This window comes from Pongo abelii, chromosome X (genome assembly GCF_028885655.2).
Source record: "Pongo abelii isolate AG06213 chromosome X, NHGRI_mPonAbe1-v2.0_pri, whole genome shotgun sequence".
Classification (NCBI taxonomy): Eukaryota; Metazoa; Chordata; class Mammalia; order Primates; family Hominidae; genus Pongo; species Pongo abelii.
Window position 1 is genome coordinate 7,268,292 of NC_072008.2, and position 18,876 is coordinate 7,287,167.

At 40.1% G+C, this 18,876-nt stretch overlaps 1 protein-coding gene across 4 annotated transcripts in view; it reads left to right on the top strand.

Moving 5' to 3' along the window:
* STS (steroid sulfatase) overlaps nt 1-18,876 on the top strand; it is a 349,033-nt gene that overhangs the window by 140,485 nt on the left and 189,672 nt on the right. For all 4 annotated transcript variants that reach the window (XM_054544304.2, XM_054544305.2, XM_054544306.2 and 1 more), the window contains exon 8: nt 16,716-16,853. In XM_054544304.2, the coding sequence (XP_054400279.1) occupies nt 16,716-16,853 (138 nt within the window). The remainder of the gene's footprint in view (nt 1-16,715; nt 16,854-18,876) is intronic.

The following is an 18,876-nucleotide window of genomic DNA, read 5'->3' on the forward strand; positions in this document are numbered from 1 at the left end:
TTTTTTAAAAAGCTTTTCTTACTCCCCTACAAATTACAGGTTGAGTATCCAAAGTACTCAAATATTCATCCAAAATACTCAGGACCAGAAGTGCTTCAGATTTGGAATGTTTTCAGATTTGGGAATATTTATATTATACTCACCAGCTCAGCATCCCTAATCCAAAAATCTGAAACTCACAATGCTCCAATGAGCATTTCCTTTGTGTGAGCATCATGTTGACACTCAAAAAGTTTAGGACTTAGGAGCATCTCAGATTTCAGATTTTCAGATGTAGGATACTCAACCTATATGTATACACCCTTTCTCTTGTATTTTCGCCCAGTATGTATATGGCTTCATGCTTTACAGTTAGATATTTCATCTGTGGAGGAAATTCTGTGCGTGCGTGTGTGTGTGTGTGTGTGTGTGTGTGTGTGTGTGTGTGATGGACCATGTGTTATTTGCCTATTCTTGTGGATTTGGGTCTTGATTGATCAGTACTCTTGGCTGGTGTGGGACCTCTTAAAACTTGGGTAGGACAAGTGTTGGTGGCCCAGTGCTATACTTCGCCTTCAGCTGGTAGGAATCCAGTTAGGATCTTTTCTGCAAGGGCTATGCAGAGGGTCACCATAATGAAACCACTGGAAGCCAGGTGGCTGTAGCCCAGTAGTCTCTTCCCATGAGGTCTAGCATTGGCTGATTCATCAAGCTAGATCCACCCTTGAGTGGGCAGCAATAATTAGTTCAATCCTACATTGTCACTGCAGGAGATTGGGAGTGAAGCCAAGCTGCCCTTGCAAGTACATGAGGTCCTCATGGTGGTCGTGGCGTCCACCAGCCAAATGAGTTAGGACCACAAGGAGGGCTTCAACTGCTAGAGCTGTCAAGAGCAACCTATGGTTTCTGGGAGCTGCTGATGGCTTCTGACAGCCTCACTTTTGGACTGGCTTCTGTAGCCACCATTTCTGGGTGGGGTTTTAGGAGGAGGTGAGGGTCATCAGGTGGTTGGGCTTCCCTTGGTCCCATGGGGCAGCAACAGTGATCTGCAACCCATGTGAGCAGGCAGGGGCAAGGTTAGGGCTGGGAAAGTAGTTTGCACACAGGGGAGGGAGGAGGGATGGTTGGGTGACTGTACCCTCCAAGAGCTATTTTCCTCGGGTGCTACCATTCCCACTTGGACGAGGAGCACAAAGCCTTGAAATCAAGTGAAGGAGGGGCTTTTCTCAATTGCCTCCAAAGGGAGCCTCCTGCTTTGCTCCCACATGTCTTCCCCAAGCAGTGAGGAGGGAGCAGCTGGCTGGTGCTACTGTGCATCCTTCCCTGACCTGTGGGTCCTTACCTGTGGAATCTCATTGGTATCCAGGTGTACAGCCATGTCCCCCACTCAGATTCCTATGATGGTCATGAATCCAGGAATATGTCTTTTTTTTTCTTAAGAGATGAGGTCTCGTTTTGTCACCTAGGCTGGAGTGCAGTGGCGTGATCTCGGCTCACTGCAGCTTCAAGCAATCTTCCTGCCTCAGCCCCCCAAGTAGCAGGGACTATAAGCATGTGCCACCACACCCAGCTAATTTTTGTATGTATGTATGTATTTTGTAGAGACAGGGTTTTACTATGTTGCCTGGGCTGGTCTTGAACTCCTGAGCTCGGTCGATCACCCACCTCAGCCTCCCAAAGTGTTGGGATTACAGACAGAATATGTTTCTTCTAGAGTAGTTATGTCACTTTTGCAAAGGGAGCTAGGGAAAAGAAGGAGGCAGAAATTGGTCTGTGTTCTCCTTGTTTCTGGAATTTTATGAAACCAGTGCTCAAGCTGTTTAGATTTCTGCATTTAGAAAAGAGGGAAGAGAAATACAACTCGTGAGATCATTTGAAGAGAAGACATTTCTATCCCATGAATGAATGCATACTTAATTGGAAGCAGACAGTTCTTGGTCTGAGCCCTTTCTTTGGCATCATGGGACCATTTTCAAAAACCAAAAGACCCTTAATGGTACTGGCAGCATTAAATTAGAGGTTCAGTGCTGTGTTGCCATCTCTTCTCCTTGCTCTTCTGGTGTTCACTGTCATATTAGACTGTGTCCTGTTGTCACGCTGCCGCTGCCATCTGCTCCACTGATAATACTACTACTAATAAAGTTACTCGTTCTTCTCTCACTGTATACTTACTGTCTGCCAGGTGTTATGCATTCATAGTAGTTCTCATGGCAGGCCTCTGTGTATGGAACTGTATTATCCCATTTTAAAGATGTGTAAACCAAGGTGCATTGGAAGGTAGTAACTAGTCTCAGCAAGCTCACAAAATCAGCAGGTTGCAGAGGCAACATTCAGAGCCATGTGTATATGGTTCCGCCCCACGCAGTGTATACTGGGACGATGATATCATACCACTTCTGGCTTCAGCATATTGATGGCAGCAGCGGTGCCAAGAAAGGACAGACTTTGGGACCAGATTGCATGTGATTCTATCCCCCACTGACCATCCCCTGGCTGTTGAATGTGGACAGGTGACCTCTCTCACTGAGCCCCCACTTCTTTCTCTGTAAAACGGGATCATTTCATTGCCTTTCTTGCTGGGGATGTTTTGAAGAGTGCCTTTGGTGTATTAAGCACTGGGCAAACGTTCACTATTATTAGGAAGCCTGCACACAGAGCTTTTGTTGCATCACAGCGTCAGTTGATTCTCTTTTCTGTGCATCTTGACTTTGCTGTCTCTCCTCCAAGTATATTTTATTTTGCTTTTTGGTAGGAAAGGGGAGCAAATGGCCATAGCTCTCCTAGGGCACAATTTCATGTGTTGGAGTCTTGTGACCTTTCGTTGGTTTGATATCTCACCATGAGAAAAATGGAGTAAATGAAATATTTCCATACCTTTGTCATCTGAGATCATGTGAGCACGCCTCTCTGCCTGCAATCTGAAGAGTCACTTCTCCGACAAGCCTCATGGAGTAGAAATTCACGACTGCTCACGGAGTCTGCTGGGAGCTGTCTGTCTGTCTTAGGGTAATTTCTGGGCTCACCCACTTGGACTGAATCTCTCAACATGGCATGCAGAGCCCATGGTTTGGGGGCAACAGTGGCTTAATGCTTTTTTCGGGAGGTAAGCACTTAGGAAGGAAAGTTTCTTTACAACAGGATTCTGTAAGTCATTTTATTTGCTCTCAAGAAGTAGAAAAAAGAGAAGGTTATAACATAGCATATACTTTCATATATGACTCCTTCTCAATGCAAAATGGATCTTGTTCATTGGGTACCCCAGATACCATTGAAGCAAAAAATTGAAACAGAACAAACCTCTGCTGTTTCTGGGATTACCTTGGTGCCTGCCATACTTAACACAAAATTCACTCACAGTGAGTGTACCCTGACTAATTCAGCTCATCAGTTACTTAAATTTTAAAACAAATACTGATGCTCACCTAAATGAACTCCATTTAGTCAGTCATGGCAAAATCTAACTTTTGCACCTATTCACACTTCCAGTTTGTAGAAAATTGTTAGTGAAAGAACATTGTTGTCATAATATTTTTTTCATTCTAAGGTAAGACAATAGCCAGAACAAAACAAAAATGACAAAATTACAGCATTTTAAGTCTTTTAACTTTAATCACTTGAAGGTGGAATTACCTGTCAAATACCTGTGCCAACAATAGCTATTTCTTGTCTGCCAAGTTTCGTCAGTAACAACCATCTATAAATGTGTTTATGCATCCGATTTGTAGCAAGTAAATATACCATACTTTAGGAAGAAAAAAACCTAGAGAAAACAAGCTTCTTTGACAATCTTTGAAGCTTTGAGCACTGACTTTGAGAAAAATGATTTTGTTTTGTTTGCACAACTTGACATTTTGGTTTTGCATAGTGCTGCCTTGCAATTAAGCATAGGAGAAGGAGAGACGTGAAATGACATTACAGTTTATTTGGAAACAGAGAATTACCATACTTACAGATAGAGTAGATGCTTCTGTGTTACTATTTCTTTGTAACTTTATCCTTGCAGAACTTCCCGAGAGGGTGTCCCAGCATGGTGATGCATCTGTACAAAACACAGCTCTTGTAGACAGGAGTGTGTCTTGCTCAGATATCATTGGCCAAGAAGCGTTTCAGTCTATTCGGTTTGGAAGATGGAAAGGGAATCTTTGGACAAAACAGTATACATTGAGTTATGACATCCACAAGTGGTGTTACTGCCTGGATCCACACCATAGAATATACATCCACATTCATATGGATTTGCATAAAAGCATGCAGCAAACTACACATAATATGTAGCATATTTCCTTCCACCATGTCTCACCCAAAGCCAGTAAATCCTTTAGCTACTCGTGGCTCTGCAGATGGCTTCTGCTTGGTTTGGTCCATAGTCTTGTCATTCCTTACCGTGTTCTGCATTGCATGCCATGTGCTTTGATCCACTGCATGCCATATGCCAAGATGACCATTCACAGAATAGTCATTTCCTGGAGGAGGGTCTTTATTCTAATGAAATTGCTCAGTCCCTCTGCTTGCAATTGCATCAGAGTCCTGCTTGAAGCATTTCTTAATTTAAGAGTATTCCAAGGAATACTCTTCTCACTTTGCCACTGAACCAGTCTAGTTAGGGCTGAAGATGGAGGTCACTGGGCAAGGTCATCTTTTCCAGTGCATGCTACCTGACTTCAAACTATATTACAAGGCTACAGTAACCAAAACAGCATGGTACTGGTACCACACTGTCTCAATGCCAGTTGCCTGATATTTGGCATTGGTTTCTCTTCGTGCTTTTAAAGCAAGAGTGGGTAGGGTGGCAGGACTTGCCTCTGTTTTGGGAGGGAGAAGAATGACTTTCTAGGTGACTGCTGTCTAAACACTAGTTCAATGCAACAAGCGTCATTGGCTCTCAGTTGCCATCTCTACTTCCGGGTTAGACTTCTGTGCCCTTGGGCAGCCTCCTGGAGTGTGATAGTTGAACTATTCATGCCCCTGAACACGAGCCCCACAAAAATGTTTATTGGACTTCTTTACTTGGTACTTTTTAAAGAGTTGAGGAGTGGAACTTCTACATAAAGCCAGTATCAAGAACTGAAGTATGATTAAAGACAAGACAAGGACACTAGGGATATAAAGATGAGAAACTCTTCATTGCCTCTCCTTGACTATCTGGTATGAGTGGCAGTACTGGAGTTATTTTCTACTGAATTCCTCAATGATTCTTTGCGTGACCCATTTGCCCACTAATTTGATATTCCCCATATGTGCTGTAGTCAGAATATAGCATGCTTTCAATGGCATTAATGTTAAATCCTTTGCTCTTGCAGGTGAATCCACATCTTCGAAAATGGCTTTTTTTTTTCTCCCATCATCCTATTCTTGATTTTAAATGTATGCCTCAGTTACACCCATATGGAAAGCTCAAAGTAAACCAGGGTATCAGAAAACCCAGTGATAACCGTGCAGCAAGAATGAAGGATATGTAGATATTGTATATGTTTTTCTTCTCTCTCCACTTTCTATTTGAGTTTCCAGTAAATCTGCATTTGTGACAAAATAGTAAACTTTGCAGAAAGAGGTTTTTGCAACCTCAGATTAGAGATGGAAACAGTACATAGCAGGAAAAATAGAAGAAGTGGTAGCTTGAGACCAGGTGTTTGAGGCTGCAATGAGCTATGATTGCACCGCTGCACTCCAGCCTGGGCAACAAAGTAAGACCCCATCTCTAAAATAAATTTAAAAAAATAAAATTTGAGAGAGATGGGGTAAGGGCATTGTGGCCAGACCAAGGTAGGCCTGGAGAGCCAAAAAAAACTTTTAACTGTAATACATAGTTGAAAATCCATTTGTATAGAGTATTGATTTTGGTCCTCTACATTAATTTAGCTTATAAATCATTAATCTCTGAGTCTTATCAAGTCTATAATGATGTTACCATGTTTAAACATCTGCAAACCTAATTTCAGGTTCTTGAGCCTGAAACTAATATTATCTTACCTGGAATTTACATCTCAAATTAAAATTAATAGTGTTTAATGTTGTCTTATAAATTATTTCTATCATTTCCATGGTATCTTCCATTTATTATGGTATCTTCCAAGAAGATACCATAAGAAATTATCAAAGAATCAAGTTGTCAATTATCATGACCATGCTAAAATGGTCATGATGGAATGGCCATTAAAAGACCATTTGGCTAGTTAATTCAGATGGGATTAATGAAAGTACATGAGAGCATCTGAATACTATCAATAATTAGCAGCAACACAATTGCACCACAATAATAATAAACATTTAAGACTTACAATAGCTAAAATGCAAAAGCAGTTAGTCTATTTTAGTCACATCTCTAAACACAATCTTAGTCATGTGTCTAAACATGGATTACTTAATGTAATCCCTACAACTATGCTACAAGATACTTTTATCATCACCTCTGGTTTAAAGACAACAAAGCAAAATTTGGGTAGGTTGAGCAACTTGTGTCAGGATTGCCCAACAGCCACTACACTATAGAGCTTCTTGGCTGCATGAGAAGAGTTCTGGATTGTGAATTGAATTCAGACAGTAGACCTACCTGGTTGCTGGGGAGAGTCTCCTGCTCTGGAGCTGCAGGTTGTGTATAAGACAAGCCTGTTTGGACCAATGGCCTCTGACAGTTTTCTTCTCACTCCTGTATTCTAGTATTCCATCAAGTCCTGAGTTCTTGAGTTTGCCTCGTATACTATAAAGATGTCTGGGTTCAAAATTAAACAAGGGATGTGGAGGACAGTAGAAGCTATGGGTACTACAAGGGTATTTTGGGTAATACTTTTTCTGCCATCTAACCATTCCAAGCACATTTAATTTTTCTAATTAAGTCTTTCAAGGCATAGAAAGGAAAGACATTAGAATCCATGAGTTTGAGTTAAAGCTGTATTCTAAATAATACTCCACTGAATACCAATGTGTATATTTGAAAAGTGAGGTCAAAATTAGGGGTCAGGACTAGAGTTGAATACCTGTTGCTTTAAAGTCATGGCCCAATTATAGCGCAGTCAAAAAAATCTAGTGGAACATTCCTCCTCCATGAATTTATTCAGCCTGCTTAAAATAATTGAATTAATTAATTGGATTAAATGAAGTAATATATTTAGAGTAGTGAGCATAGTGCCTGGCTTGCAAGACAGGCTCAATAAATGGTAACTGCTATCATTATTATTATCATTATTGTTATGATTACTCTTCTTTCCACAGATGTGTAAAGCATCTTTACTTAAAAATGTGCCTATACCTCCATTACACTGAGTAGAAAAATCATAGATGAGAAAACGTCTATAATGGAAAACTAAGCAGATATTTGCACCATCTTATCTTTTTTATTACTAGCTCACCTTATATTTAAGATATCTCTGGTAGGACCCACGGTCCCTAGAAGGGCCCACCAATAGCATTGGTATTAAGGATCTTGGGGAAAGAACTGCTTCTCTCGACTAACACCGTAAGTCCCCCATAAAGCAAACAGATCACTCCGGAGTTAGGAGGATATTGCAAAGAAGCTGTGACTGGCAAACTGAAGGCTGCGTGGATCAAGGAGGTTGCAAAACATAAAAGATGAGTTTACCAAGGTGTTAATCAATCTCTCCATGTTTTAATTCAAGTGGAAAGAAAGGCTTGGACCTGTGACTGATGTGCAAGGTGTCAGCAAAGGAAAACATCATTTTGAATTTTGTATCTTCAGCTTTATAGATGGTAAAATCCAATGCAGATACCTAGTTGTAGCATGAACATGAGTCTCGATGGTGTGGTAGAGCATCATAAATATGAAGAATTCTGAAGGGCTTTGTTTCCTGGTCCATTGTTCATAGCCTCTGGCCATTCTCGACTCACAGTCCTCCCTCCCTTGTGGCTCAGTCTGGAGGTTTAAGGTTGCCCCTCCAGTTGGATATTGCTGGAGAAGTTCTGGCTGATCTGTGTCCAGAGCTTTGCATTGACTTCTGTCATAGAAATGATGCAATGAGCATCTGTGCAACCTCCTACTCCATGGCACAGGCTGGGTCACCTCCCAGGGCAAGTTCAGCTGATGACCATACCAAACAGCAAATGGCTGTACCCGATTACCCAATGTCTATCTTTTGCAAGAAGAGAAAGTCCAGGAAATACAATGGCATTGCTGGATCAAGAATTGAAAGACAGCGTGCTCACTTTGAACTCTGCTCTTTCAAAACATGTCCTGCTAGTCTGAATGCCCATGGCTCAGGGAAACCATTCTATTGTGATGTCGATAACCCTATGGAAACAATGTCCAAAGTGGCTTCCCTTGAGCTACAGGCATGCTGACTTTGGGTCTTCTCCCAGACACTGGAGTATAGTTCCACAGAACAGGTATAATGACTTTGTTCTTCCCCGCACCTTTTCCCCATCTATGCAGGAAAACACTGGTGTGCTCCATGAACATGAGAACAAGTTGGAGTTATTTAAATTATTTCCAGCAAATGCAACACCCTGGAAAACACACAAGCTATTGTTAATCCAAGAAAATAGTGGAGTAGAGCCATGAAGGCATCCCAGATGGTGAGAGCAGATGCAAGTGCAGGAGGGTAAATCACACATTACGACTGCCATTAGGGCAAAGATGGGTTTAATGGAGGAAATCACAACATTATCACAACAACCAGGTACAACACAAAATAAGAATTAATTACCAGGGGACAATATGAACTCAGGAACAAACCAAAGAGGGAAACCCAGTCAAGTGAAGACAGGGTTATCTGTAAAATGGCGACATTTCACTCTTACAGATTTCCATGTTTTAAGTACCCTAATAATTCCGATTATATGCATAGTATGATTATTTACTATGTTTTAAAGTTATGTGTCAAATTGTCTGAAACTAGCCAAGTCTCATTATGAGCATAGTTACTGAGATCTGTGAAATTCCAGCCATCTCTTTTTATATGTCAACATTGATTAAGCATTTAGTCACAGGTAACCTTTCCTCTCAAAGTGTGGTTCTTGGGCAGGTACCATCAGCATTATGTAAGAGCTTTTTTTTTTTTTTTTTTTTTTGAGAAATTCTCAGATGCCCACTCTAGGTTTACTGAATCAGAACCTTCATTTTAGCATGGTCATGAATTAGCCAATTAAAATTCAAGGAACATTGGTATATAAGGTGACTACACTATGAAACCTATATGCTAAGTACAAGGTCTTGTGTGTTAGTTTGGTTCAGCCAGCAGAATTCTTTAAAAAATTGTGTAAGTTAATCTAATCAGTTTCTGAATATCACATTTGCTTACTTTTCCATAGTTATTTCAAAAATGATTAGGGATGTCTTCTTAACATGTTTTGAATGAAATTTTTATGTTAACTTATGACATGTGAAAGTGAGTAAATTAATAAAAAGCATGATGATACACAAATTAATGGATGTAGTGACTCTAGTTGAATGGAAAGATCTTGCATTGGGCATGTCCACTCATCACTGTCGAAGAAGAATTTATCCTTTAATCCAAGAACTTCAGAGAGGATGATTCTCCATCATCTATTTGAGGCAGACAAATTTGCATTCAACATAAACTGCCCATGGCAGAAGTTTGAGCCCCTTGTCTCTTGCTCAGTCATTAGGGGAGATAGGAGCCACTCTTCTCTTGTTATTCAGGAAGTAGATACAGTATGTGCTGGAGTTCACCGTCTACCTCCCAGTTCCTTAGTTCCTGCAACTCTCCTGCAAGAGTTTCATTTCCAGTGCCCTCCTTAGACCTTGCTGTCCACTTGGCATTTGACTGATTGAATCCCAGATGACATTTTATGCAGGAGTTGCATTAGATCCATGTTGAGTACAGCAAAGCACAACTTCTCCTATTTAACTATTATGCCATTTTGCATTCTTCTCTTGAAAAAAAGGGAAAAGCCATACAAACACCAATATTCTCTGCAGTTACATTGAGTAAGTAGGAAAGACTTTCTTAATAAACCCCCCAAAAGACAGCACATCACTTTTGTATCTCAACCAGCATACAAAATGCAGATTATCAACTTTATGCCTTTTTATTTTGGTCCTATACTATTTTTCTTTTATGTGTAAACTTTTAGATTTGATTTTATACTGTAGATAAATCATATGCTTTCCAATGTCTGATCTGAAGGGTCCCTTGAGCTCCATATGGATGGAGGAGATCAGGACTAAAGTTTTGGAAATCTTGACCATTTATTTCAGGAAGAAGTACTAGATTGAATTCACCTATGTGAAATGGACATTGTATCAAACTGGAGATGATACACCTATTTGTGCAGTGACAGATATACCCTGATGTATGGGACATTGGTGTTACTTCTAATCCTAACAAAGAATTCCCTTTCTAGGACTAGTGACAGCAGAATTTCTCTGTGCCACTCCACAAATGGTTCAGGAGAGCATGAGAATAATGCTCCAAAGGCCACATCCCTGAAGTAACACCTAGCATTTTATATGGCCAGCAGAGAGTCGTAGCCACCCCCAGGGGTACAATTATTGCAACTCTTATGTATCTTAAAATTCTAGCTTTAGCTGAAATACTGGAGTCTCGCCATCTCTGTTGGTCAGATGTAGGAGTAACTTGCTCACCAGAATAGCTTCAGAGAGACTTTAGGGCACCATTGTGCCCTGGAGTTACACTGAGTAAGTGAAGAGGCTTTCTTAATTATTAACAGTGGGTGCCTGTTTAAGGGGATATCTATCTATCTTATGCGGTATAAAAATAAAACATATATGTTTTATATTATCTATGAATATTATATAAAATAATTATATATTTATATATAAATATATATTATTTATATATAAATTATTTTATAACTATGTTATATGTATATAACATATATAAGTATATATTTATATAATTATAATTTCTATATAAATTGTATAATTAAAATTTATATATAAAGTATATAAATATAATTATGCATAATTTTATATATAATTATAAAATTTATAATTATAAATTATATGTAAGTATATAAATATAAATAACATCATAAGAAATATAAAATTATTAAATATAGGAATATAATTATAAAACATAATTTACATGTATACTTATAAAATTATAACATTCTATATAAATTTATATAATATATGTATAAAATATATAATTTTATATGTTTATATAAAAATGTATATATACATATATAATATAAAACATATATACACATATGTGTGTGTTATATATATAATATAAAACATATCTATGTTATATTTAATGAGCCTAATGCTTCCAAAAGTATAACTTTCATATATGTATAGTGACTTCATAGCACTTTGCTCCAGTATGCCGTCTGAGTGTACCTACCTTGTAGAAGAAAAGGCAAAGTGAAATGAACTGAAATGACAAGGCTTTGGTGAGGTAAGCTGAGGTTCTAACTCCATTGTAAAGTTAAGGAACAGTGAGCACTCCCTGTACGGCCAGTCCAGGGTGAAGTGTTTTGGGTGGAATTCCTCATTCTTTCTTCCACAGCAACCCCCTACTATTATCCATTATCACCTCTGACTTAGTGGCAGAGGATCCCAGTGAGAAGCCAGAGACTTGGGTTTCAAACCAACTCTAGTTAAGTCAGGACCTAGAGGCAAGAACTTTAGCACTTAGTCCTATGCTATGGCACCTCACTCACCTAAGACCACGAATTCTGCTTTCATGTTTGAAACCCTTCTCTCTCTGCACTTTGTAGCTTAGTGCCTGACTCTTACTAGTAGCTTAGTGCTTGTTTGTGAGCTAAATAAATGGAATGACAGAACTTTCTAGAATTTAGGCTTCCTCTGCAACCCACATCCACACTTGACAGAGGAAGGAGCCAGATTTTTGCATTTTCAAGGTTTCTTCTTTGGGACTGCAAAAGGTCTGGTTAGGAAGCCCTCACGTTGATAAGCTTGTTCTTGTTATCTCCAGTTAAATAACAAAGTGCTCTTGAAATGGCTTATTTTCTATATTTGTTTCGTTCAGAAAATGAAGGGAGAAAGCTTTGGAGATAGAACATTTCATTTACAAGCTATAATGCAGCTCACCATCGGCAATTCAAAACTATCACTCTATATAAATCAGTGTCATTATATCTGGAGAACCTTACGGAGAAATAATATTTGCAGACCTCTAATTTATAATAGGTTGCTCTGAAAGCAAAATTAATACAGCAGCATTTGTTCTCATGGGAGATTTCCGTTCACAGTGTTTAGGAGGGAAACATGTTAGACCTTTGAAGGATCAATGCTATAAAAAATTAAATGTTGAATGGGCTCTGGGATTTACAAATGAGATTCTGGCTTAAGACCTAAGTAGTATGGGATCCAGACTGTATCTTTTGGGAAAGAATGGGCTAAAAGGAAATTAGAAATCTGACCATTTCTCAGGAAGTTGAGCTAAATATTCTAGCATGCATACATGCATGGCAGCCTCAGCTACTTTCTCTTGTACTAATCCCAGCCCAGTTGTATAGGGCACTTTAATGAAAGTGATCACTCTAGGCAATGAAGAAGAAACTTTGATGAGGACATGTTAAATATCATGGTCATTTGAAATATTGGAATTTGGAGGAAATATCCAGGGAGAAGTATTAAGATGGGGAAGGATGCAGAATATTTCAGTTGAGATAATCTGCATAATAAATGCAGCTGTAAATTTGTCTGGAGTTAAAAATAGGCAAGAGGAGAAACTGTAAGTAGGATGTAGCTGGCCTTGGCTTTGAGGATGAGAGCTGTCCCTGAAAAACTCTGTGGCACCCCAGCCTTTAGCACACAGCCCGTGTAAGGTGGGCACTTCATAAATCCATGTTGAATGAATGCATGAGGAAGTCTAGGAGTCAAAACTGCGTTTGAAAGGCATTTAAAAAATTAACAGAAGGAGGCTGAGGCGAGGGGATTGCCTGAGCCCAAGAGTTTGAGACCAGCCTGGGCAACAAACTGAGACCCAATCTCTACAACGAATACAAAAAAAAAAAAAAAAATAGCCAGGCATGGTGATACTCACCCGTAGTCCCAGCTACTTAGGAGGCTGAGGTGGGAGGATCACTTCATCCCAAGAGGTAGAGGTTGCAGTGAGCCATGATTGTGACACTGCACTTCAGCCTGGGAGACAGAGTAAGACCCTGTCTCAAAAACAACAAGAATAATAGACTATTTTTGAGCAGTTTTATGTTTACAGAAAAACTGAACAGAAAGTAAAGAGTTTTCATACACTCTCCCCTGCACATAGTTTCCTTATTATCTATATTATATATTCATGTGGTATATTTGTTACAATTGAGCCAACATTGATAAGTTGTGATTAACTGAAGTCCATAGTTTCCATTAGGGTTCACTCTTCGTGTTGTATGTTCTGTGGGTTTGGACAAAGGTATAATGGCATGGATCCACAATTACAGGATCATACAGAGTAGTTTCACTGCCCCCAAAATCCTCTGTGCTCCGCCTCCTCATCCCTCCTTTCTCCCAAGCCCACAGTAATGACTGATCTGTTTACGGTCTCTATAGCTTTGCCTTTCCCAGAATGTCCCATGGCTGGGATCATACAGTATGTAGCCTTTTCAGATTGACTCCTTTCACTTAGAAATACCTTAAGATCCTTCCATGCTTTTCATAGCTTTATAGCTCATTTCTTTTTAGCTCTGAAATAATCTTTCATTGTCTGGATGTACCACAGTTTATTTATCCATTCAACTGCTGAAGGGCAGTTCCATTGCATCCAAGGTTTTGGCGATTATAAATAGACGTGGTATAAATATTTGTGTGTGGGTTTTTGTGTGCACCTGAGTTATTACGGGAGACACATTTTTATAGGAAATTTCTTTGCAGCATTTTCTTTGTGCAGATACTTCTACATATAGAAAGATGAATTTTGTTTCAAAGGAGGGTGTATGGTCATATGCCCTTCACTAAATACTAACTACAGTACACGGAAGCAAATTCCTAAGTCCTCTGCTACCTGCCTAATCTGTGTTATTTTACACAGAGGTTGTTGTATGAGCAAAAGGGGGCATTTTTCTTTCAAAGTATAAACGGGGGTTATAGCGCCTTATTGCTTCCTTCTATTTCAACTCATTAAGCTAATTACCATTTTCAAAGTCATTAGGCTTAAATTAGTGTCTCAGCCAAACAACCCCAAGCCCAAGAGCACAGGTGGTTTGCTTAGCTGCACCAGATAACACCATAATAAATGTCTGCCTGATCATGATTTATCATGGGAGACAAATTGCTAAAATGGCCCTCGGGTGTCTTATTTTTTGGTTCTGAGTATGACATTTACATATATGGTGTGGGTTCTGGGAATGTTTATCATTTGAGTTAAAAATTGAGAAACATTGAACATACTCTAGCCAGTGGCACTTGCAATCAAATAGCAAAAATATGCCTTTCCACAAATGACTTGGTTGTTGCTTTTGCATCAGAAATCATCTCTGCCACCTCCATGGGCATCTCACTCTGCAGTCCTTCTCCTTCCCCTTTTCGGGACCAAGTAGGTGTGAGTGCAACCTGGAGTCAAGGGTCTGGCCCTGCAGGGTGTGATCTACCTGCTGGATAGGATGTATTCCAAATCCTATATTTAATAATTTCTACCACAGAGGATGCCTGGGGCCATTGTAGAATATCAGTTGTTGTGGACATCCTGGTGTGACTAAGAGCCCACCCAAAATTTGATTCCCATGTCGAGACCAGTGACAGCATGCACACACTAAGAGGATATGAAAAGGCTTATTACTCATATAATGTGGCTTTCTGAGAAGAGCAGGTGATATGGTTTGGCTGTGTCCCCACCCAAATCTCATCTTGAATTGTAGCACCCATAATTCCCACGTGTTGTGGGAGGGACCCGGTGGGAGATAATGGAATCATGGGGGAGATTTTCCCCCACACTGTTCTCATGGTAATAAATAGGTTTCGCGAGATCTGATGGTTTTATGAGGGGTTTCCGCTTTCGCTTGGCTGGCTCTCTCTCCTGCCTGCTGCCATGATTGTGAGGCCTTCCCAGCCATGTGATACTGTGAGTCAGTTAAACCTCTTTTTCTTTATAAATTACCCAGTCTCGGGTGTGTCTTTATTAGCAACGTGAGAGCAGACTAATACAGCAGGTTACTAAACCAGTACAAAAAATAGCTTGAGAGAGCTCGGAAAAGAAATGGATTCTGCTGTTATGGTGATTAGTACTTGGGGCTGGGATAAGGGTCTCTTGCGTGCAGACAGGGGCTTGCATAGTTCCAACCTCCCACCGGCAGAGAAGGAGGGAGCGCCCAGGATTTCTTATCAGCCTGCGTGGCACAAGCAGAAAAGGGAGAGATGAGGCTTAAAAACTCTTAGCACTCAAACTTTAAGAAATGGAGTCAGGCTCTAATATACCAATCAAAGCCTAGCAGTATGCACTGACTTATTAAATTAAATAAGCAGCATATGACTATGTAGAGCCCTGTGGAAATTGTACATTGTATACCTCTAGTTTGCCCATCATTGTCTTCTGATTTGAGAGCTGGGTGATAGCTTCCTAATCAGAAAGTCCATGTTTCAGCTCCTTCTTCAAACTTCAACTTTCCTCTATTTTTTTCTTGCAGAAAATTATAAGCATATGCAGAAATGGAATAGTACAGTTAAACCTCCATATGCACTTCACTCATATTTAACAGTTATTAACTCCTGGCTAATCTTGTTGAATCTATATCCCATATTCATTTATTCTCGTCCTGCATTCTTTTGAAGAAGACAGCAGCTATCATGTTCTTCACCACCTCCATTTCATCTACGGGTATTTCAGGATATATCTCTACAAGATTTTTTTTTCTCTGGTGTACTTTTTACTCCTCTGTGATTCTCACTGAGTCCATCTATTCACCTGTTCAAGATTTGAGCATTTTGAGTTTTCAATCAGATTTAATTCTTACTTTCCGGTTCTCCCACTTCCTAACTATCTGAACTTGAACAAATCGCCCTTTTACAGCACTGTTGCTCTACCCATAAAATGAAGCTAGTACTATTTACTCATAGGGTTCAGTGTGGTCTAAACAAGATAATATGTAATAAAATTCTCTACATGTAGACAGTGCTCAACAGAGGGTAGCAATTATTGTTATTATTATTGTTGTTGCTATTATTTTTTGAGGGGTTATCTGGAGGTGGTATACAATGTTAGTTTTGGGGAAAGAAGGTGAGGTCAGGAGGAATGTTGATATTTGTGATGGATAGTTTAGACTTGGGGAATAACTCCTGGTTATTCCTCTGTCAATGAGGAATATTGATATTCATGTGAGGGATAGTTTAGATTTGGGTATCTACCGTAAGTATTAAAAGAGAATATTCTCATAAAATATCTATATACATATTTGTTCACATAAGAGGAACATCACTGGTTTAGTTTTCCCATCCAATAAGGAAAAATGATAGACTTCTTTATAGCCTTAGGGCCAACACCAGCTGGTGAGAACAACCTTTCAGCTTCTTTCTTCTGGCACCTGCCTCCAAGTGGCTCTCCATCAATGAACCTGGTACTTTTAGAATACTTTCTCAGGTCTCCCTGCAGAATCACTTCATGATACCCAGAGGTTCAAATGGTGCTTCTAAATGGCACTCAAGTCAATGAATCTTGGTGTCTATTCTAAGAACCCAGCCACAGCCAGTCTTGATTGCATCACATCTCATGTTGGGATAAACTCCAATATGTAAGAACATTTACTTCCACCTTGAGAAATTAGCCACCCATTGAGTAGGGCAACCATCTCCATTTGCTTTACGAATATGCATTATTTTTAAGTGGAGTCTTTTTCCCCTCCAGGGCAGATCTTGAACCTTCTGGATGAGCTGAGATTGGCTAATGATACCCTCATCTACTTCACATCGGACCAGGGAGCACATGTAGAAGAAGTGTCTTCCAAAGGAGAAATTCATGGCGGAAGTAATGGGATCTACAAAGGTGAGAAATGCTGGGATGGACAAGCTCTGACCTCTCAGCTCATCCACTCGTCACTTTTTTCTTGATTTTCGAGCTTTTCCATAGTTCTTCTGCTACTTTGCAATAGGTAGGAGACAGTGTCATGGAGACAGTCATGGAGACAGTCGGAAGGCCAAAGTGACCATTTCTGTTCTGGTTCCCACAGAATTTAAAAGCCCACATCTTGTGTCAAGACATTAGAATGAGAGTACGTATCTCCAAATGTAAATGCAACCTCATATAATGTAACTGTTTAAAACAAGAATTCCTCTACCCCTATGTGTAGATTTCCTATCGCTACTGTAACAAATTGACACAAACTTATGGGCTTAAAACAAATTTATGAACTTACAGTTCTAGAAGTCAGAAATTCAAGATGGATATCTCACTGGTCTGAAATTGAGATGTTTGTAGGGCCTTCTACAAGCTCTTGGGGGGAATCTGTTTCCTTGGCTTTTTCAGCTTCTGGGGACTTCCCACTTTCCTTGGCTCATGGCCCCTTCTTCCATGTGGAAAGCTAACAATTCACTGTTTTCAAACCTCCGTGTCTGTGTCCGACCTTTGCTTCCATAATCTCATCTCCTTCACTTACTCTGACACCCCTGCCTCCCTCTTATGAGGACCCTTGAGATTACGTTCGGCCCGCTTGGATAATCCCACATCATCTTCCCATCTCAAGATCATGAACTTAATCTGCAAAGTCTCTTTTGCCATGGGGTGTAACATATTCACAGGTTACAGGGATTAGGACGAGAGCATCTTTGGGAGACCATTATTCTGCCTACGTGAACCCACAGTAGTATTTTGAGCTGACGCTTCTTTTCAAAAATTTTTTTGCAGCATTAGCTGAGCCACTTTCATGGTGGATTGGGCATCATGCTAGTCATTGGAGATATTTGATGAGACCCAGCTACTGGCTTGTATAGTGTATGCTCTGCCAATATAACATAGACATATATATTGTCTAATATATACATTTAGACATATCTTATGTACTTAGACATAGCTAATATTTAATGTCTATATACATTAGACATATCTAATGTCTATCTTATATGACAGACATTACATGACACACAACGTGGCCCATTTCATAAAGTGATATGATACCGAAAAGGGTGTATTTGTGCTGAGGGTTAGGACTCCCCAGCCAAATCTGCAGTGGATATGGGTTGAAGGTACAAGAAGAGGTGATGCCTTAACCAAAAGGGGAGGGTGAATCAGTTTACCAGCAAAGATATGAAAGGATGATATAGGGAATGCTTTTATCTATCAATTTGTTTAGAAATATTGATTATCTTCTGTGTATCTTGCATTGGGCCAGACACAACAGTAAATATATAACATGGTGTCTGCCCTGAAGGAAGTCATGTTGAACTGGTAGGTGGGTGGGTAGATGATGATGTGAAGCCTGGGAAGACCCAGTACAATTTGACAAGGGTGCTAACACTTGCATGCATAAGATACTAATGGCACAAGGGGAAAGAGAGCCTCACTTGGCTGAGGGGTTCCCAGGAATGTTTGCAAAGGAGACACGGCTAGAAAGGAGGTCACCAGTGGATCTGTGCCTCTGTTTTCTCTCCCCTTCTATATCTTTCTGCCCTTCCAACCCCTTGCTCTCTTTTGTCATGCTGGAAAGAAGGAGAAGCAGCAAATAGCTTGTTCTGCAAACTACAAGGAGTTCAGTAAGGCCAGATTACACCATACCTGAGGCAAAGAGAAATAGTCCTCTGTAGTCTATCCCTCAGGCTGCAGGTAGCTTATGAAGCCTTATGCTTCTATTTACTTCTCTATGTGCACATCTGGAGCCCTATGACTGGCTGAGCACCCAGGGGCAGGAACCATCTCCTACACCTTTTGTTACCTGGCACCTAGCACAAAAAGATGCCTGTTAGGTGCATCTGGACAACCTTCATAGGCTGCTCAGACCTCCTCCCAGCCCCTTCCTTTAGGTCTCGTTGTTACCTTGCTCAATGCAGGACACATGATCAATATGTAATGTGGG